The sequence below is a fragment of the Schistocerca nitens genome, chromosome 4 (genome assembly GCF_023898315.1).
Source record: "Schistocerca nitens isolate TAMUIC-IGC-003100 chromosome 4, iqSchNite1.1, whole genome shotgun sequence".
NCBI lineage: Eukaryota > Metazoa > Arthropoda > Insecta > Orthoptera > Acrididae > Schistocerca > Schistocerca nitens.
The window spans coordinates 817,125,618-817,148,151 of NC_064617.1; the positions used below are offsets into that span (position 1 = coordinate 817,125,618).

At 43.9% G+C, this 22,534-nt stretch overlaps 1 protein-coding gene across 1 annotated transcript in view; it reads left to right on the plus strand.

Annotated features, from left to right (window-relative positions):
* The window catches only part of LOC126252593 (kazrin), a gene marked incomplete at its 5' end in the record, with an annotated part of 708,940 nt that overhangs the window by 485,447 nt on the left and 200,959 nt on the right, over positions 1-22,534 (plus strand). The window contains 2 exons of the mRNA XM_049953495.1: positions 12,712-13,038; positions 20,138-20,265. Coding sequence (XP_049809452.1) covers positions 12,712-13,038; positions 20,138-20,265 — 455 coding nt within the window. The remainder of the gene's footprint in view (positions 1-12,711; positions 13,039-20,137; positions 20,266-22,534) is intronic.

Consider the following 22,534-nt stretch of genomic DNA (forward strand, 5'->3'; position numbering starts at 1 on the left):
TGAGGTTATGTGTCGAAAAAGACGCCTATTCGGGAAGATAAATATGTTATAGTATGTACATTATGTGATAAGCATGTACTTAGTTCATTTAATGACGTTATTGTCGGTAATTTCGTCGCCTAACACGCAGAGCACAGTAAGAAGTACATCACAACTTTATACTTCCACAATCATTTGCTTACATCAATCCGAAGAGTCAAATGTTTCAAATGGCTCTGAGCACTATGGGACTCAACTGCTGTGGTCATAAGTCCCATAGAACTTAGAACTACTTAAACCTAACTAACCTAAGGACATCACACACATCCATGCCCGAGGCAGGATTCGAACCTGCGACCGTAGCGCGAAGAGTCTTAAATGCTAAGATAAACTACTGCTAAAACAGTAGCACACAGTGAAAAATAATTTTTTTTTATTTATAGGTTCTTAGGACCAAATGGAGGAGCAAAAAAGAAGACTGCGTTTATTGTAAGAACACTTACAGATCTACTGTCTACCGTTGTCAGTCTTCTGCTAAGATACTGTTGCACAGTATGAGATTCTTATCAGATATAATCGACGGAGGACATCGAAATCGAAAAAGTCAAAGAATGGCAGCTTGTTTTGTATTCTTTCGAAGTAGGGGAGAGAGTGTCGCGAATATTATAAACGAGTTGGGGTGGCAATCATTAGAACAAAGGCGTTTCTCGTTACGACGAGATCTTTTCACGAAATTTCGGGCACCAGATTTCTCCTCTGAATGCAAAATATTGTCGCCAACCGGTATAGGAAGAAATGATCATCATAATAAAATAAGAGAATTTAGAATAGTATGGAGTGATTTTAGTGTACATTTTCCCGTGCGCTGTTAGAGAATGGAAAGGTACAGAAATAGTTTGAAGGTGGTTCGAAGAATCCTCTGACAGGAACTTAAGTATGAATTACAGAACTGTCATGTAGATATAGATTAGAGTTTGACGTCCCGTCGACATCGAGGTTATTAGTGACGGAGCACAAGTTCATATTGTTTCAAGAATGGGGAAAGAAACCGGCCGCATTATTTCAAAAGGACCATCCCTGCATTTGTCTGGAGCGATTTAGGAAAATCACGGAAAATTTAAATAATGATGTAGGTGGATTTGAATCGTCGTCCTCCCGAATGCGAGTCCAGTGTGCTTAAAACTGCGCCTTCTCGTTCTGTTTTTGCTATCGAGTAGGCGCTCACTTGAGCAATTGTGCCTCTGCTACCTCCTAATTTTCATCTGTCTCGAAATAAATGAAAGAAGTGAGAGGCACACGTTATTTGTCTTTTTCTAGGGCTGGTGAAGCTGAGAGGTTGCCAAGAGCGGCGTGCTTACGTTTTTGCAACAGGTTTGGTAATGAAAACGATAAGTCTCAAAATACTCTACCAAGGACCGCATTAATCACTCACCTATTTAATTTTATATATCCAAAAGATTTCTTCGGCAAGACTATTTGAGAAACCCAGACGTGAAACTAGATACCCTCCTTCCATGTAGCATTTTTCAAGTTGGTACTTAAATGCCCATGAACCAACGGAAAATAGAAGTTTATGTGTGTTGTTAACACTCGGCACTGTGAAACAAAAGAAATGATTCCCTTTTTATAACGATAAGTACAAACCAGTCAGTGAATGGTAGTACCCTGGAATATGGAACCAGATGCTGCGCGTTGGTGAACGCGATACGCCAGTACAATTAATTAATTTTAGCCCACTGACAAGTTTCGTAGTTTATCTTCCTTCAGTCGTTTACCTACGTTTCTCCTGGTAATCTCCACACAGGTTTGGCCACATGGAAGAAAAATCTTATTTCCACAAGCAGTAGACAAAATATCGCGTTCTAGAACCTGGACGCTCTGTGTCATTTTTCACTTGGCCGACCAACGGATTTAATGCCAGTTTTCACGCTTTCCCGGAGCACCAACAGTCTGTAATCGTCTTCGGTCTGTAGAGTTAAGGCTGATAAATATACACTGGGAACACTGGTACAAGGTACACTGATCTAATTTCCAATTTTACGCACGATGATTCTCCCGTTCACCTGGACGGGCTGCACTGCTGCGTCAGTGAATTTGACCGCTACCCACCGAGGCGTTTTGTGGAAATCGTTGCAACACCATGCGTAAAATACGACCGTTTAATTCGAAGTTATACCAGCTTACCTTGCAACAACGATTCCGGCACATGTGACGATGGTACTATACTTCCAGGGGAAACAATATTTACGTAACATTTAACATTTTGAACGATCTGCAAATCTTAGAAGGTTGCCAAGAATTTTAACGTTGAGATCTTAACGTCAGCTATTTTGTTAAAAAAAATAGAAATAATTGCGTAGCCGAACCTTACTCTTTTGCCCTGTTCAGGAAATCTTTCCTAATTAACGTTTGCGTTGAACATCTATTTCTAGCAGTAAAATTACGTATATAGTGCTTGTAAGCTGAGTACTTTAAGTATTCTGTCGTGGCCATCTCCTAAAGTTCTCATTGAACCTCTCTTCTGTCGCGTTAATGATAATAACTACTACAGAGGTAATAATTGTTCCATAAACACGTTCTGCAGTTCCAGTTGTTTTGATATGAATGCGATTTATAAAGTAAATTTTAACCTTAATAGTATCATGAGCGATCTACTGCAACCTAGAATACTGGTTGTTCAAATTCCTTCACGTGAAAATCATGCTACAGCCCGTTTAAAATGTATGCCTGCAAGTTCTGGCAAGGAGTAATGCTCCATCTTCGACAACAAATCACGCATTGCAAACGATAATAAACCACCGTGCGCACATCACAGATTCTGTATAGTATTTCAAGGAAGGCATCTCCAAGTGTATGAAGTAAACAGTTATTTTTATGAGACACAACCAGGATGTAAGCAAGTGTACCATTCTCACTTGCAAGAGCTCATTCTAGATGTGGCAACGCTTGAACTGTCCATTTCCGACCATTGGTACCGTATTTCAAAACACTGTTTGGGATCCTTTTTCCCCTCCTATAGTTTTGGTACTATCTTCCGCCCGAAGAAAAGCCACCTACATTTTAGTGTTCTTTTTTTTTCTTAAGGACCGTTTGGGTTAATAAATTAAAGAAATTCTACATAGGATAGGAAATCCATACTAGGATCGGCGATCATTCTTATCACTTACACACAGTGATTTCTGGCGTTCCCCTAGGTAGTGTTATAGGCCCTCTGCTGTTCCTTACAGCCGACCGCGGTGGTCTAGCGGATCTAGGCGCTCAGTCCGGAACCGTTCGACTGCTACGGTCGCAGGTTCGAATCCAGCCTCGGGGGTGGATGTGTGTGATGTCCTTAGGTTAGTTAGGTTTAAGTAGTTCTAAGTTCTAGGGGACTGATGACCACAGATGTTAAGTCCCGTAGTGCTCAGAGCCATTTGAACCATTTGTTCCTTACATAAACAACTTAGGAGACAATCTGATCAGGCATCTTAGGTTGTTTGCAGATGGTTTTTCTACATTCAGTTTCCATCCTTTTGCAGATTATGCTGTCATTTATCGTCTAGTAAAACCATCAGAAGATCAAAAGAAATTGCAAAACGATTTAGTAAAGATATTTTTACGGTCCGAAAATTGGCAATTGACCCTAAATAATGAAAAGTGTGAGGCCATCAAATGGCTCTGAGAACTATGCGACTTAACTTCTGAGGTCATCAGTCGCCTAGAACTTAGAACTAATTAAACCTAACTAACCTAAGGACATCACACACATCCATGCCCGAGGCAGGATTCGAACCTGCGACCGTAGCGGTCGGTCGGCTCCAGACTGTAGCGCCCAGAACCGCACGGCCACTCCGGCCGGCTTGTGAGGCCATCACTAAGTGCTAAAATGATTCCGTTAAACTTCGGTTACACGATAAATCGGTCAACTCTAAAGACCGTAAATGCAACTAAATACCTAGAAATTACAGTTACGAACAAATTAAATTGAAAAGTAACAGAAAATGTTGTTGGGAAGGCGAACCAAAGTCTGCGATTTATTGGCAGAACACTTAGAAGATGCAACGAACCTACTAAAGAGACTGCCTTCACTATGCTTGTCCGTTCTCTTGCTGTTGTGCTGCGCCGTGTGAGATCCTTACCAGATAGGATTAACGGAGTACGTCGAGAAAGTTCAAGGAAGACCAATACGCTTTGTAGTGTAGAGAAATAGGGAAGAGAGTGTAACTGACATGTTACCGAACGTATTTGGACACCATTAAAACAAAAGCGGCGGAATCTTCTCACGAAACTTCAACCACCAGCTTTCTCCTCCGAATGTGACACTATTTTGTTGACGCCGATCTGTGTAGGGGGAAACAATAATCATAATAAAGAGAAATCAGAGCTCGCACAGGAAGGTATAGGTGTTCGAGATTGGAATAACAGAGAATTATTGTGAAGGTGGTTCGATGAACCCTCAGTCAGGCACTTAAGTGTGATTTGCAGAGTATCCATGGAGATGTAGATGTAGATGAATTCGTTTCGATCACAGTGTGTTCATCGTTCCGTATGACGCATTTCGGCCATAGATACAGCTATTGTCGTCGTCATCAGCCTTCTTGTTGTTGTTGTTGTTGTTGTTGTTGTGATGATGTGATCAAAACATCTAAATACAGAAAAGGGAAACATGCAAGGAGCAGTTCATTTTAACTGATACACGAACTGGTCAGCATAGAACATTTCATTACGATTAATACATTTGAAAATAACATATGAAACACAGAAACAATGTCATGTCAACAACTGAACTGTACATTATAGCAATCAAATGCCAGACTGAGTCTGATGATGGCTTACTGAGATACTGATAACAAATAACCACTACGTGACACTACAATCAAATGCTGATTGACAGACCAGCTGAAAATTAAACATAATAGCTTTAGTAATACGATAAAACCACATCAGAACGTGTTAAGTAATTTAAAAGGCAGGAACAGTCATTCTTCCTATACATAATATGAACACCAAGTGTGATTACGTAATGATACATCATCATGGTTGCCTTCGCTAAGTTCTGAACTTTTCATCGTCTGATTGTATCTGTTAATTTTTTTTTTATTTTTGTATTTTACGTTTCAAAGATGTGCAAAGAGGACCGTACTGAATTAGTGCAATGTATTCACACTTGGTTTTTACATAGTGTCGAGCCTGGTGGTCCAGTGATAAAGCGCGTGTCAGGAAACCGAGGGTTCGCGGAATCGAATCCTGGTCCGACCACGGAAACCGCCAGTCTGCGTTCAATCTAACTGTCATCTTTCAACAATGTGAGAAATGGACACGTGGTTCGGATTCCACTTTGCTGGTGGATGTGTGGATAGATTAGGACACGCAAGTCGCCGAGGAGCCGTTCAATTGAAAGACTTGCACGCGGTCACTGAGCAACACGAAATTATTGTTATTACTATTATTATTATTTGTATGGATAGGACTGTTGAGTCATTTAAATCATTAAATGTATTTTTATGTCGTTTCATCTTATGATTGAAGCTTTTAAGTTTAATATTCAACTGGTAAGCCTATCCGCTTTTGCCTGTAGCGCCTCCTCAGTCATTTGTCACGAGGCTTGGTCTGGAAGTTGATCCAGTGTACCATAAATTCAGAGTGATACAGAGTATCTGTTTTTCAGATTTTATTTTGGTATTTACTAATCGTGTTGCCAAGTTCTACGCTACCCAGTTTGTGTTTAGGCTCACAATGAGTTGACGCTTATTTCTTTCCTTTTGCTCTGTTTTGATCTGTTGGCTAATGTCGAAACATGTCAAACTATGTTAAATTCTGATTTTCCTCTACTTCCTGACGATGAAATGTGTATTATGAAATCGAATACGTTTGTTGTATGAATAATCAACTTCAACAAAGTACAGCCGAGGAAGTCTGTCTTTCAGGGAATAAAATACAACGGAATTGCATACCTTTGGGACCACATCATCAATGATGGATAGAATAAAATACCTCTTTACATTTCAGCTCAGAATATGTCCTACATTCTATAAGAGATGAAAGTCAATGTGATTGGATGGTAGTTTTGTGGATCACTTCTTGTAGATCATGTGTTATAAACCACAGAATCTGTCTTCTATTTATGTATCACCAACAAATCTTCTTCTTTCAGTCTGTAGACACACAAATTAGTTCCCCGCCACTCTTTCTGCCTGTATTTCCAGGCTAAGCTCAGGAACTATTATAGGGTTTTTGATACGGCTTTCATTATTACGTAGACTGATTCTCAAGAAAGGTTTGTTTGTATAATTTATACATATTTTGTGCAAATTTGCTGAACTACGATACATTAAAATCCCCTGCCGCAGTGAAACGACGCCTTTGCCACCTAGTAGCGAACTGCAGAACTTTTTGGGTTCATCCATACATATTGTAGGCGTAAGACTGATTGCAACACCAGGCCGTGCGAGCTACCACTACCGAAATACTGGCGCGAACTTTCGCAGCAGTTCTCAGACCGACCACATAATGTGCAAGCGTCAAATTTAAAAACAGAATGTTTACTGAATGCAATGATAACAATCCTCGAAACTATTCCCACGTTATAAGTAACTGTATGTGCTCGGTTTCGTTGTTGAAAAACCGCCTGCCAGTAGTTCTGTCCGTGTGTTCAGATATCGACATACGTGTCTCAGAGAAGTATACGCAAATATCTTTGTAACTACAGACATATCAGGTGCTCGAATTTGCAACAAATAAGTTTAGTCTGAACCGTGTGCCAAAGCAGCTACTGCGTCTGCAGAGTCAATTAAGGTCGAGGAAAAGGAGATAGGAATTCTTAATTGCTTTTGGAAGTAAAATAATTAAAAAATATGTACCAGAAAATACAAAAGACTAAGATTCATCTGCAATGCGACACTTTGCGGCTGAAGATAGCTTGCATTCAAAGTCTTAACAGTTATTGTGATACATGGTCCAGCTAAATGATATATATACATAAAATTAACGTAATAAACGACAAATATGAAGACCCATTTATTTAAAAAAGTGATAAAAGTCGTTTGCTATAGCAAATGTTGACGATGTGTAAAAACGAGGCAATATACAATGAAACGATAGTCAGTTTAAAATCTAGCTTCATACACCTAAGGTCGCCATACATAAAAAAGTGCTACTACCGGCAAAAAATGTGAGATGGTGCATCGACTAAAAGATGTATAGCAGGCTAAAACATCGATCGCATCTGTCAGTGCATATTTTAGGCTGTCCTTTGTTTTTTTTTTCCTTCACTAGACAATGAAATACCTCCATCTATAAGGCCGATGACCAATCACAATCGGCACACAGTGAACTGTGAAAGATCATGGTCACAAATTAATTTGTTGACGTGTTTCGATACGTCTTCATCAGACATAGCTGTCCCAAAAACCGGAAACACAGTACAATAAAGAGCTATCAAAAAATGTATGCATCTTTTTCTATATTCTGTTTCTTTGTTTTTACCGCAGCTGTGTTTGATGACGATGTATTGAATCGCGTCAGTAAATTAGTTAGCGACCAAGGAAAAAAAAAAGAAGAAGACACACATCGAAGGACTTATGCGAATTGGGTAGAAATCGGTAGATGTGACGTACATGTACGGACAAACAAATGATTATAGTTTCAGAAAATTTGGACTATGTATTCAAGAGAAAGAGCTTCCGTAATGGAGAAAGTCAATAACGCGCTGATCCACCTCTGGCCCTTATGCAACCAATTATTCGGCTTTGCACTGACTGATAGAGTTGTTGGATATCCTTCTGAGGTATATCCAACCAAATTCTGTCCAACTGACGCGTTACATCGTCGAAATCGCGGAACTGGTAGGAGGGTCCAGCCCGTAATGCTCTAAACGTTCTCAGTTGGGGAGAGATCCGGTGACTTTGCTGGCCAAGGTCTGTTTTGGTAAGCACGAAGACAAACAGTAGAAACTCTCGCCGTGTGCGGGCGGGCCTTGCCTTCTACATCTACATCTACATCTACATCTAGATCCCTAATCCGCAGGGTACCATGAGTACCTCTATCGGTTCTCCCTTCTATTCCAGTCTCGTGTTGTTCGCGGAAAGAAAGATTGTCGGTATGCCTCTTTGTGGGCTCTAATCCCTCTTAATTTAGTCTCATGGTCTCTTCGCGAGATATACGTAGGAGGGAGCAATATACTGCTTGACTCCTCGGTGAAGGTATGTTCTCGAAACTTCAACAATAGCCCGTACCGAGCTACTGAGCGTCTCTCTTGCAGAGTCTTCCATTGGAGCTTATCTATCATCTCCGTAACGCTTTCGCGATTACTAAATGATCCCGTAACGAAGCGCGCTGCTCTCCGTCGGATCTTCTCTATCTCTTCTATCAACCCTATCTGGTACGGATCCCACACAAGTGAGCAGTATTCAAGCAGTGGGCGAACAAGTGTACTGCAACCTACTTCCTTTATTTTCGGATTGCATTTCCTTAGGAAGCTTCCAATGAATCTCAGTCTGGCATCTGCTTTACCGACGATTAATATTGTATGGTCATTCCATTTTAAATCACTCCTAATGCGTACTCCCAGATAATTTATGGAATTAACTGCTTCCACTTGCTGACCTGCTATATTGTAGCTAAATGATAAGGGATCTTTCTTTCTATGTATTCGCACCGCATTACACTCGGCTACATTGAGATTCAGTTGCCATTCCCTGCACCACGCGTCAATTCGTTGCAGATCTTCCTGCATTTCAGTACAATTTTCTGTTGTTACAACCTCTCGATGTACTACGGCATCGTCCGCAAAAACCCTCAATGAAATTCCGATGTTATCCACAACGTCATTCATGTATATTGTGAATAGCAATGGTCCTACGACACTCCCCTCCGGCACACCTGAAATCACTCTTACTTCGGAAGACTTCTCTCCATTGAGAATGACATGCTGCGTTCTGTTATCTAGGAACTCTTCAATCCAGTCACACAATTGATCTGATAGTCCATATGCTCTTACTTTGTTCATTAAACGACTGTGGGGAACTGTATCAAAAGCCTTGCGGAACTCAGGAAACACGGCATCTACCTGGGAAGCCTTGTCTATGGCCCTCTGAGTCTCGTGGACGAATAGCACGAGCTGGGTTTCGCACGATCGTCTTTTTCGAAACCCATGCTGATTCCTACAGAGCTCCAGAAAAGTCATTATACTCGAACATAATACGTGTTCCAAAATTCTACAACTGATCGACGTTAGAGATATAGGTCTATTGTTCTGCACATCTGTTCGACGTCCCTTCTTGAAAACTGGGATTACCTGTGCCCTCTTCCAATCCTTTGGAACGCTATGCTCTTCTAGAGACGTACGGTACACCGCTGCAAGAAGGGGGGCAAGTTCCTTCCCGTACTCTGTGTAAAATCGAACTTGTATTCCATCAAGTCGAGCGGTGTTTCGTCTTTTGAGGAAAATGGTAAGCGCAAAATGCCTTGCCAAGAAGGCCAAAAAAAATGGGGCGTAGAATATTGTTGACATACCGTTGTATCGTAAGGCTGCCTGCGAATGGCAATCGGAGGTCAAGGGGAGAAGAGATGGTGGCGTTAAGTTTCTGACCACTAGTTCAAAAATGGTTCAAATGGCTCTGAGCACTATGGGACTTAACATCTGAGGTCATCAGTCCCCTATAACTTAGAACTACTTAAACCTAACTAACCTAAGGACATCACACACATCCATGCCCGAGACAGGATTTGAACCTCAATTGGATGATTCTCAATTGGATAATTCCTTCGTGTTGCATCATTTTTTTTTCCTCTGACACTGAAGAGCCAAAGAAACTGGAGCGCCGGCCGCTGTGGCCAAGCGGTTCTAGGCGCTTCAGTCTGGAACCGCGCGACCGCTACGGTCGCAGGTCGAATCCTGCCACGGGCATGGATGTGTGTGATGTCCTTAGGTTGGTTAGGTTTAAGTAGTTCTAAGGTCTAGAGGACTGATGACCTCAGATGTTAAGTCCCATAGTGCTCAGAGCCATTTGAACCATTTGAAACTGCAGCACCTGCCTAATATTGTGTAGGGCCTTCGCGTGCACGCACATGTGCCGCAACACGACGTGGCATGGTCTTGACCACTGTCTGAAGTATTGCTGGAGGGAATTGAAACCATGAATCCTGCAGCGCTGTCCATAAATTCGTAAGAGTATGAAAGGGTGAACATCTCTTCTGAACAGCACGTTGGAAGGCATCCCAGGCATCAAGAAAATTCACGTCTGGAGAGTTTGGTGGGCAGAGGAAATGTTTAAACTCAGAAGAGTGTTCCTGGAGCCACTCTGTAGTAATTGGAGTGTCGCATTGTCCTGCTGGAATTGCGCAAGTCCGTCGGTAAGCACAATGGACATGAATGATGGCTCTGAGCACTATGGGACTTAACTTCTGAGGTCATCAGTCCCCTAGAACTTAGAACAACTTAAACCTAACTAACCTAAGGACATCACACACATCCATGCCCGAGGCAGGATTCGAACCTGCGACCGTAGCGGTCGCGCGTTTTCAGACTGAAGCGCCTAGAACCACTCAGCCACTCCAGCCGGCGGACATGAATGGATTCAGGTGATCAGATAGGATGCTTACGTATATGTCACCTATCAGAGTCGTATCTTGACATATCAGCGGTCCCAGATAGCTCCAACTGCACATGCCCCAAACCATTGCAGAGACTTCACCAGCTTCAACAGTCCCCTGCTGACATACAGGGTCCATGGATTCATGAGGTTGTTTCCATACCCGTACACGTCCATCCGCTCGATACAATTTGAAACGAGACTCGTCCGACCAGGCAACATGTTTCCAGTGATCAACAGTCTTATGTCTGTGTTGACGGGCCCAGGCGACGCGTTAAGCTTTGTGTCATGCAGACATCAATGTTACATGAGAGGGGCCTTTAGTTCCGAAAGTCCATATGGATAATGTTTCGTTGACTGGTTCGCACGCTGACACTTGTTGATGCCCAACATTGAAATCTCCAGCAATCTGCGGAAGGGTTGCACATTTGTCACAGTGAACGATTCTCTTCAGTCGTCGTTGGTCCCGTTCTTGCAGGATATTTTTCCGGCCGCAGCGATGTCGGAGATATGATGTTTTACTGGATTCTTGGTATTCACGGTACACTCGTGAAAACACCACTTCGTCGCTACCTCAGAGATGCTGTGTCCCTGTCGCTCGTTCGCCGACTATAACACCACGTTCAAACTCGAATCTTGATAACCAGCCATTGTAGCAGCAGTAACCGATCTAACAACTGCGCTTTTTTTTGTGTTTGTAAGAGGTGATGTCCCTCCCACACCCACACCGGCATGATGGCCAACACAATAGGTCTACTGCCATCTCTGCATAAGGGTTAGTTTTCACTAAAGTGAGGTGTCGCAGGATGTGGGTACTGCGATGTTTGCGTACGTCTCGTTAAGGTTAACCATAAAGACGCGCTCATCTGGAGATAGATTGGGTCGAAATCGAACGAAGGGTAGCGGTTTGAAGGGCAGAGGAAAAAAAGTGCCAAGGCAAGAGCCAAGGGAAAAAGACCTCTGCGATAGTTAGGTCGGGTGGTAAGAACAGTAGCGGATGTCTTGCTGCCTGCGATAGGTCGTGCAAGGATAGGTTTTGTTAGTAGTGGGTATCATGCATGTCGATACCTTGACGTTGTGCGGTTGTATTGCTCGGAGGCTGGCGCTGGGTGCCGGTCTAGAGTCCTCGTTCAGCGTCAACAGCCTGCAACAGTTAGGATTATCTTCGTTTTTGTGTCCGATAGGTCATATATCGGAAGCACAGTGTAAGGTAATGTTGGCGGTTTGCTTGTGCGCCAGTGGACGAGCTCGTCCGTGTCCCTCGTGTGGCCTGTTGGTCGGCTCTAATAGCAGCTGGTAGTTACCAGTCAGTGTTGCTGATATGCAGGGGCTTGCCGACGTTTGTCGCTTGTTTGCGTATGTTAGTTTACCATAGGTGGCTATGCCCTAGCTAGCAGTGTCTTTGGCCGCTTGTGCTTCCACCTATGGTTGTGATCGTAGTTTCCCAGAGTGAGGATGAAAGGATTGTTCGAGTGTCTCGAGTTCCTGTATAGTCGTGTGGCGTGTTTTTTGAATACTTCCTTGAGGGTATCAAGGCGGTATTCATGGTGAAGATCCACGGTGCGTGTGCAGCGTGAAGTGTTGCTAATGATTCGTAGCACTTTGTTCTGTATGATCTGCAGGCGGCGCAGTCGTGTAGGAGCTGCATATCCCCAGACGGTAGCTGCGTACGTCCTCAGAGGTCTAATCAGTGTCATGTATATGGACCTCGACACCCTCCTACTCAGTGTGCTTTTTTCTGTTGAGAATGAACAACTGCGCCAGACACTTGTTGTCTTATATAGGAGTTGCCGACCGCAGCCCCATATTCTGCCTGTTTACATATCTCTGTATTTGAATACCAGTTTCTCTGACGCTTCAGTGTAGAATGTATTTTTAGTATGTCGGTAAGCCAGACATAAACCTGGTGTATCTTTGTGCTGCTTTCATAGTAGATAGCACTTGTAAATTAAGTGAAAGGCCGAAATTAGCCAACTGTGGGTTTTCAATAAAGCAAATACTTGTAAGTAACAGCCGAGGTAGAATCTGAAGAATATGGCTGGTTACATATAATTGAGACCCACGAGTTTCCTTTTGAATATATCTATATTTGGCAGTGACTGATTTATCTCGTAGTGTGTTTGCAGGCCCGTTACAGAGAGTGGTCGCTCCCACTGTGCAGACGCGGACGCAGTGCCGGGCGGCGGCTCGCGTCCCAAGGGCAAGTCTGGGAGCTGCTCGGAGCGCGACGCCGTCAACAACCCGGCGGCCGCCATGCGGCTGCGGCTCGAGAACGAGCGTCTCAAGTGCGAGGTGGCCGAGCTGCGCATGCTGGTCGCCTCCAGGGACCTGACGGCCGCGGGCGCGGGGGCGGCCAACAGCGCGGCGGCCGGCGCCGAGGGGGCGGCGGGGGCGGCCGCACCAGCTGGCGGCGGCAGCGGAGCCGAGGAGTCGCTGCGCGTCCAGGCGCTCGACATGGAGCTGCGGCACGCCCGCGAGGCGCTCGCAGGTACTGTTCAAATCTTCCGTGTTGCTATGCAGCGTCACATTTCGTTTCCACCCCTCTGCTGGGATCTTCTTCAGGCTCTTGTGTGACTGCAGACTGAGCGCTGTCAGAGACCAGTGCCTCCTTCCAAAGAACAATTTTTTCGCGCTTGTGCTAGAGAAGTGGGATTATTGGGTAAACAAAAATTAATTAAGAAATAGAAATCTGTGGCTACCGTTGGTGAGCCATCGTCATTGGATAGTAAAAGAAGTATTTCCGCGGTAGAGCCGGAAAAGGGGGCTATCGGCTAAAACTCTTGTGACTATCATTGGTTCATCATCATCATTTAAGACTGATTATACCTTTCAGCATTCAGTCTGGAGCACTGTCCCCCTTATAAAATTCCTCCGCGATCCCCTATTCAGTGCTAACATTGGTGCCTCTTCTGATGTCAAGCCTATTACTTCAAAATCATTCTTAACTGAATCCAGGTACCTTCTCCTTGGTCTACCCCGACTCCTTCTACCCTCTACTGCTGAACCCATGAGTCTCTTGGGTAACCTTGCTTCTCCCATGCGTGTAATATGACCCCACCATCTAAGCCTGTTCGCCCTGACTGCTACATCTATAGAGTTCATGCCCAGTTTTTCTTTGATTTCCTCATTGTGGACATCCTCCTGCCATTGTTCCCATCTACTAGTACCTGCAATCATCCTAGCTACTTTCATATCCATAACCTCAACCTTATTGATAAGGTAACATGAATCCACCCAGCTTTCGCTCCCATACAACAAAGTTGGTCGAAAGATTGAACGGTGCACAGATAACTTAGTCTTGGTACTGACTTCCTTCTTGCAGAAGAGAGTAGATCGTAGCTGAGCGCTCACTGCATTAGCTTTGCTACACCTCGCTTCCAGGTCTTTCACTATGTTGCCATCCTGTGAGAATATGCATCCTAAGTACTTGAAACCGTCCACCTGTTCTAACTTTGATCCTCCTATTTGGCACTCAATCCGTTTATATCTCTTTTCCACTGACATTACGTTCGTTTTGGAGATGCTAATCTTCATACCATAGTCCTTACATTTCTGAATCATTGGTTAGAAAGGGATTTTTCCCGCATTTATGCTGGAAAGGCATATTGGTTACAATTTCTCCTGCTGCTATTGGTGGCCCAACATCATTGGCTAGAAGCGAAACGGGCTGAGCTAGAGAGCGGGCACGTTTCACCAAAATATGTGGCTTCCAGGTCGTTGTTTGTATTGCTCGCACGCCGCAGCCGTGTATTCATTTTGTTGATGGAGGGGAGCCACGATGCCGGAAGCCTATGTAGCCTTCCTCTCTAATTGAAGTTACATGTGTTCTTAGAAATTCCAGTCACTTCTCGGGTTTTTCTTGTATAATTGTTGGTTTCCTTATCCAGCTCACGTACGTTATTGAAATCGATGTCAAGGCCAAAACATGATTCAAATGGCTCTGAGCACTATGGGACTTAACTTCTGAGATCATCAGTCCCCTAGAACTTAGAACTACTTAAACCTAACTAACCTAAAGACAGCACACACATCCATACCCGAGGCAGGATTCGAACCTGCGACCGTAGCGGTCGCGCGGTTCCAGACTGTAGCGCCTAGAACCGCTCGGCCACCCCGGCCGGCGAAGTCAAGGCCACTGTTCTCGTGATGCTCCGTTATCGCCGAATTTATACTTAGTTTTAGCCGCTTGTGGCGTTCGTGTTCCTTAATACGTCCTTAACAGTCCTTCTCATTTCGATGTTTCAGCTATATACACTCTACCGCAGCCACAAGTCATTTCATAGACGCCCGCAGTACGGAGGCAATCAGGTGCATCGGTTTTCCGACGGGAAAAGTCCATTACTTTGTTTTGACTGAAGAAAGTGGACTGCGTGGAAGCGGATAAACGCAAAGTACAGGAATATTTACGCAGTGAGCATTTAGATGCGCAGAACGGAACTTCTGTCGCCAACATGCACTGTCTGATCAGAAGTATGAGGACACCTATTACTGGACGTTAAAATGGGGTGTGTCCACACTTCGCCTTGACGAAGGTTTTTGAAAAGTCTGGTAATCAGACTCCATCAGTATAGCTACTATGGCACGGCGGAAAGGTTGCCCGTTACCACCGTGCAGATTTTGAACGCTGTTACATAAATAGTGCACACTGGATTTTGTACTCACACCCCGTAACCAACTTAATCATTTACACCCAATGTCTGGAGTGAACTTGGCTTCAAGCTTTGAAGATATTAAAGCAAGGGCATTTCGCTTGTTTGCGACAAGTGTCACAGCTCTGATAACGGCTTTTTTGTTCAAATGTGTGTGAAATCTTATGGGACTTAACTGCTAATGTCATCAGTCCCTAAGCTTACACACAACTTAACCTAAATTATCCTAAGGACAAACACACACATCCATGCCCGAGGGAGGACTCGAACCTCCGCCGGGAACAGCCGCACAGTCCATGACTGCAGCGCCCCAGACCGCTCGGCTAATCCCGCGCGGCGGCTTTTTTGTATCGAAAGAAGAATCGATAGCCGAACCTCGCTTTTAATTATGCTGCTGCGGTCGTGCGATGGTTTCCTTGCGCATCAATTTGAAAGCGACGGGATAAACTTAGATTCTGAAGCCATGACAAGCAGCAAATTAGTGATTTACCACACTTAAAAAATATTTTTGGGAACTAAATCCTTCCTTTTTCACCTTTTGGTATAATCTTTTTAAGCTTTGTTGAGCGTTAGGGAAACTAAAACATTGACGGCGCATAATCATTCACCACGTTATAGGGACTTTACTAACGTAAAAAAAAAGCAAGTGTTTCGACAGCTGAATAATACAAAGGAAATGACTCAGACTGCCATACAAAAATGTTATATGTGTGTGAACATTGCTCGAAATGTCTGTACGTTAAACGGACTGAATGCCAGCACACTCCCCAATAACCAGTTCATCTAGCGCTTATCTCATAGCTACATTGCGATACAGTCACAAAAATTATCTCAAAAGATTTTATAACTTCATTTCATTGTATCGGCTGTGGTGGTCTGGCGGGTAGAGCACCCGACTCTGGACCCGATGGTCCCGGGTTTAATCCCAGTTGTAGCGGGTACTTTTGTTCGTTCTAGTCCTTCGCTGTTCCACTCAGCCTGCTGTCGAAAGATTGCCGGGGGAAGGGGGGCTACCCCTCCCCCTCCTGGCACCGTGGCGAATAGAAGGGCTGCTACACTCTTCCTGCAGCCCGGTCACGGGCTTGAGCCACAGACTTTACCTTTAGCACTGCAGCTCGATATGAATCAATACATAAAACGCGTCTTGATAGTTTGGTAGCTATACTCACACCTTTGTAGTACTCAGCTATCGAAACTAACGTTTCCTCTTTTATTGAATTGCGATTTATGTTTGTAGCAACAGTAATTCAACATCATTGCTATTAGTAATAAACAAACATGTGAAAACAGATGTTATACTATACCAGCGTCACGTAGCTATTTTGGTTTGATGTTGGCTATATGCTCACTCCATAGTTACTCGTACTTTATGAATGTCCACAGTAATTTCGACTTTGCGGCTAAAACCTGCGGCGATGCCGATATCCGCAGTTGGATCTGCGAATACCGGAAAAAATTACTACCCTGCGGTTAAACTGCAGCATAAACTTCACGATTTTCGACTGTTTTTGCATTACAAGCGATCTATAATAATGACCATTATTCTTCTAAGTTATTACTATTACCGCTTCGGGAAGGAATACCACTAAAGTACTTGAATGCGGAGTATCCTAGAGACAGTAGACTAGTTGATGACTTCTGAAAGAGTTAAAGAAGGTGACATAGCGATCATTCTTGATTTTTCGCACAATTACACGTGCATGCTGCTTCCGTCGTATCAGCAGCTGCCTTACTTCTAAGGCATTCGTGTTTCGTTTACATTAAGGGGCCACTTTCGTCATTGCCGAAAGCTGCCACGAAGGAACAGTCAAGCAATGCAATCTTCGCTTCAAGGTCTGACTCCTATTGCTGTATCACATACGATATACAACGATGTTCTCTATTGAATCAGCGGTGCCATCAATTTTTCTCTTAAAAATACTTATAAATATGCAGTGCAACTCTTTATTACACTGAGAGCTGTAACACAATAATATGATTTAACACTATGCTGAATCAACGTACAACTAACATGGCTACATTTAACAAAATGCATAATGTGGCGGTAACTTGTAATGCAACTTCATTTGACTTCCCACTGTACAGAAAATATTATACAACTATCTTTCAAATATTTACCGGCATTCCTCCCCGGCTGGGTAATAATAATAACTCAAACAGTAAAAATCATTATTATACAAGGCGTCCCTCCTCAGAGACGTCAGTCGCATTTTCTCTGGCGTTTTCTCAAATATTTACGATTTCGTTTTTGCAATGTGTAGCTGAAGTCAGAGCAAACAAATATTGCTCATCATGACTTTCAAGGGACACACGTTGTAGACGGAAAATGTTGGTTTGTTTCCAGTTACAAACAAAATTATTTTTAAAGCGGGATTTTACTTTCCAGTTCGGTAGAGCCATACCAAATTAGTCTGATTAATATTCGTTATATCAAAATGTATTAAAAGCGACAGTAAAACACGAATAATAACCAATACCCTAGCAGCGACAGCACCACCCTGGTATTGGCATGCAAGCACTGCTGCTCACCCCTGCCGGGGTACTGGTTATTCTTCGTGTTTTACTGTCCGTGTTAAAACATATCGATAAAACAAATATCGCACTAGACTAATCTGGGACCGCTCTGTCGAATGAGCACGTAAAATCCTCTTTAAAATTGATGTGGACACTGGGCTTCGCATGAAAGACGTGACGAGCAGTATTTGTCTGCGCTGACGACAGTTACACATTTCAAAAATTGTAAATATATGTCGAAACATCAGAGAAATGACCCGGGCGCCCTTTTAGGACACGCGGCTTGTCGCTTGTAATACACTACTGGCCATTAAAATTGCTACACCACGAAGATGACGTGCTACAGACGCGAAATTTAACCGACAGGAAGAAGATGCTGTGATATGCAAATGACTAGCTTTCAAGAGCATTCACACAAGGCTGGCGCCGGCGGCGACACCTACAACGTGCTGACATGAGGAAAGTTTCCAACCGATTTCTCATACACAAACAGCAGTTGACCGGCGTTGCCTGGTGAAACGTTGTTGTGATGCCTCGTGTAACGAGGAGAAATGCGTACCATCACGTTTCCGCCTTTGATAAAGGTCGGATTGGAGCCTATCGCGATTGTGGTTTATCGTATCGCGACATTGCTGCTCGCGTTGGCCGAGATCCAATGACTGTCAGCAGAATATGGAATCGGTGGGTTCCGGAGGGTAATACGGAACGCCGTGCTGGATCCCAACGGCCTCGTATCACTAGCAGTCGAGATGACAGGCATCTTATCCGCATGGCTGTAACGGATCGTGCAGCCACGTCTTGATCCCTGAGTCAACAGATGGGGACGTTTGCAAGACAACAACCATCTGCACGAACAGTTCGACGACGTTTGCAGCAGCATGGACTATCAGCTCGGAGACCTTGGCTGCGGTTACCCTTGGTTGGTTGGTTGGTTTTTGGGGGAGGAGACCAGACAGCGAGGTCATCGGTCTCATCGGATTAGGGGCGGATGAGGAACGAAGTCGGCCGTGCCCTTTGAAAGGAACCATCCCGGCATTTGCCTGGAGCGATTTAGGGAAATCACGGAAAACCTAAATCAGGATGGCCGGACGCGGGATTGAACCGTCGTCCTCCCGAATGCGAGTCCAGTGTGCTAACCACTGCGCCACCTCGCTCGGTAGGTTACCCATGACGCTGCATCACGCACAGGAGCGCCTGCGATGGTGTACTCAACGACGAACCTGGGTGCACGAATGGCAAAACGTCATGTTTTCGGATGAATCCAGGTTCTGTTTACAGCATCATGATGTTCGCACATTGGAAGCGTGTATTCGTCATCGCCATACTGGCGTATCACCCGGCGTGATGGTATGGTGTGGCATTGGTTACACGTCTCGGTCACCTCTTGTTCGCATTGACGGCACATTGAAGAGTGGACGTTACATTTAAGATGTGTTACGACCCGTGGCTCTACCCTTCATTGGATCCCTGCGAAACCCTACATTTCAACAGGATAATGCACGACCGCATGTTGCAGATCCTGTACGGGCTTTTCTGGATACAGAAAATGTTGACTGCTCCCCTGGCCAGCACATTCTCCAGATCTGTCACCAACTGAAAACGTCTGGTCAACGGTGGCCGAGCAACTGGCTCGTCACAATACGCCAGTCACTACTCTTGATGAACTGTGGTATCGTGTTGAAGCTGCATGGGGCAGCTGTACCTGTACACGCCATCCAAGCTCTGTTTGACTCAATGCCCAGGCGTATCAAGGCCGTTATTACGGCCGGAGATGGTTGTTCTGGGTACTGATTTCTCAGGATCAATGCACCCAAATTGCGTGAAAATGTAATCACATGTCAGTTCTAGTATAATATATTTGTCCAATGAATACCCGTTTATCATCTGCATTTCTTCTTGGTGTAGCAGTTTTAATGGCCTGTAGTGTACAAAAGCACACGAAAATCTGCATATTGACACGTTCCTTTATCTTTAACCAGAAAGTAATTAATATTGTCGGCTCCCCTCCCCAGATGTCCGCATTGCCGCAGGCTTTTATCTCCACTTTATAAACGGGCTGCGCCATTTTGTTAAGCTCCTGTACGGTATTGTGGTGTTGGGCTTTAAATCTGTACAGACGTATGCCTATAAATAAAGATTCAAACTAGTTGAGTAAATAAATTTTTGAGGTCGCGTAGTGGCAAGAAGCTGGATTCGCTTTCCATACTGTAGTGAATCAAATCCTCATCCAGCCATCAAAATCCATATCTCCCGTGGTTTCCCTAATTTACGGTAGGCAAATGCCAGGATGATTGCTTTGGGAATCATACGGCCAATTTCCTTCCCTACCCTTCACGAATCTCATCGTGTGACCTGTGTAGATTCACAATTAAATATAGTGTAATTGCTTATCCTCTGGCTGAGTGATTTCTTTGAATGTTTCAGCTTTGAAAGCCGATCGGAAGAGGTTAAAAGCCGAGAAATTCGACCTGTTGAACCAGATGAAGCAGCTGTACGGGACGTTGGAAGACAAGGAGAAGGAGCTGCGAGATTTCATCAGGAATTACGAACAGGTAAGAAGGTGGGCGAGGCGAAGCACGCTGCAGGCATGTCCCCAGCACCACAGCCAGCCCCGCCGCACTCTCGGTCATCCTCGCTCCCTCTGCCATCGCAGTACGAATGTCCCCTTCTCGCACCGTCACGCTTGGTATTCACAAACCAGCTCTGTGCACCGCCCAGCTCACTAGACCGACTCAGGCAAGCGCCGCGTAGAGAGCGATATCGCTTTGCAGACAGTGCAACGTCTTCGGATGGTCGATGACAGTGCATTAGTCCTACTGCCATATCAGTTATGACGTTCTTACTGTGTTGCACGAATGTTCCATTCCATGAAGGAGACTAAAACTCGGCTACGAATTTTAAAAATTTGAGTCACTGTGTAAGGTAACGACCTATCGAGTTCGTCGTACGACAATCATTCATCAAGACTGTTTAAATGGTAAAGCTTTTTCCGTTTGACTGACAATAACTTTGTATAAAATTCTTGGTAACCTGCATGATACTTTCATTTTTTATCGTGACATACCATGTAAGTGGCATTAACATGACGATTCGTGTATGGTGAAATAATGAATATGATGTTTTTCATAAATAACGCAACATGCAATGTAACTATGTAAAGCGACTTGTTTCGAGGGTTCTACCTCATCTTCAGGCTAAATGACATTACACAAACAACTTTACAATAAGGTCATACTGATGTTACATAGTCTTTTACGTAGACGCACTGTGTTTAATTTCGCAGCTAGACCACTGAGTGACGCTGCGACATAAGTGTTGGACAAGGGACTACATAGAGTGCCCCAGGAGGAATTGTCAATATTCAGGAATATGAGAGGAAAGACAATTCGAAGCAAAAAAGACTAGTAAACATGGACCCCAAAATGCATACCTTAAGAGCTATGAACACTTGTTCAATAGAAGAGATGTGTTTCACAGTTTCTAAGATGAAGAAGAGTTTATAGGTCTTAAGTTATGTATATTACAGTCTATGTTTACTTTTTTTGCTTTGAATAATCCTTCCTGTCATATCCCAGAATAGTGACCGTTCCCTCTGGGACACCCTGAATGTCACCACTGAAGAAAGAAAAGCGATCCGATCTTTAACAGAAGACACAGTAATAGTAATTTTACCTGTTGATGGGTTTTCTGCAAGACTCAGCGTATCGTCACCTCTAGAAGGATCCAACGGATGCACCACAAAGGAAGAAATCTTCCCTCTTTAAACCCAGCCAGTTTCCTGACTTAAGAGTACGAATGCCTGTTCCACCCCGACTGCCAAAGATACACAAAGAAGGGATTCGGCTGTGCTCCATTTTGAGCACTGTAGGAACCCCAGTGTAACACCTAGCAAAACATCTAGTTTCTGTTTTGAGCCCCTTGGTACTGAAATGTAAACACCATAGTCGGAATTCAGAAGATTTTATGCGACGACTGAAGAACCTGCGACTCGAACGAACCGACGTACTAATGAGTTATGAAGTGGTCTCCTTGTCCATACGAGTGCCCCTTGTGGATTCATTACAACTCATACAATCTAAGCTGGAAGGGGACATCTTAACATCTTTTTAAGCATGTTCTTACCTCTAATTACTTTGGCGAACCAAAATAGCAATTCGTCAGTATCACCTGAAAATGACGAGCAGCAGTCTCGTGGAAATATTGGACGATTTACGCAACACCATCAAACGTAACGCCGGTGAACCATTCAGGAAGTGGTAAACTCCGCTGTGTTTACATCACGAAGGACTGGGTACTGTTTGTCGAAGTAGCGCTGCCTCATTCAAGACCTCGTAACGCTTGAAATACCAGTATTCATTTCCACCCATTACTCTCTTATCTCCAGATACTCAGTTAAAAATCCTCTGAAATTCCTATGATTTTCACCCTCAAGTTTGTAAGACCCTATATGCTTTAGATTTGAGTGTTTGGTGCGATACTGCATTTCATAACATGTCTCTCCATATGCATGTGCACGCATGCATTTTAACATCTGTTGTCATTTAGAACGGTCGAACATTTATTATGTTGCCCGATGTACTGTAGTAATATTAAGATTTATTGAAGGTTAAAACCATGTTACTACCTTTGTTTCGAATTTTAGGATCAATGTTTCTTTATTTCATCGGTCACATGACACGCACTACCGTCTGATTTTGGCATATGGTCATTAGCAAGTGTTTCCTTAAACAGCTAACACAGTGACGAATAACGTCGACTGAGTAGTGATAACAGAAGCTCGCAGCACGTTAGAGACGTTAAAAGTTTGCTACTTACATGACC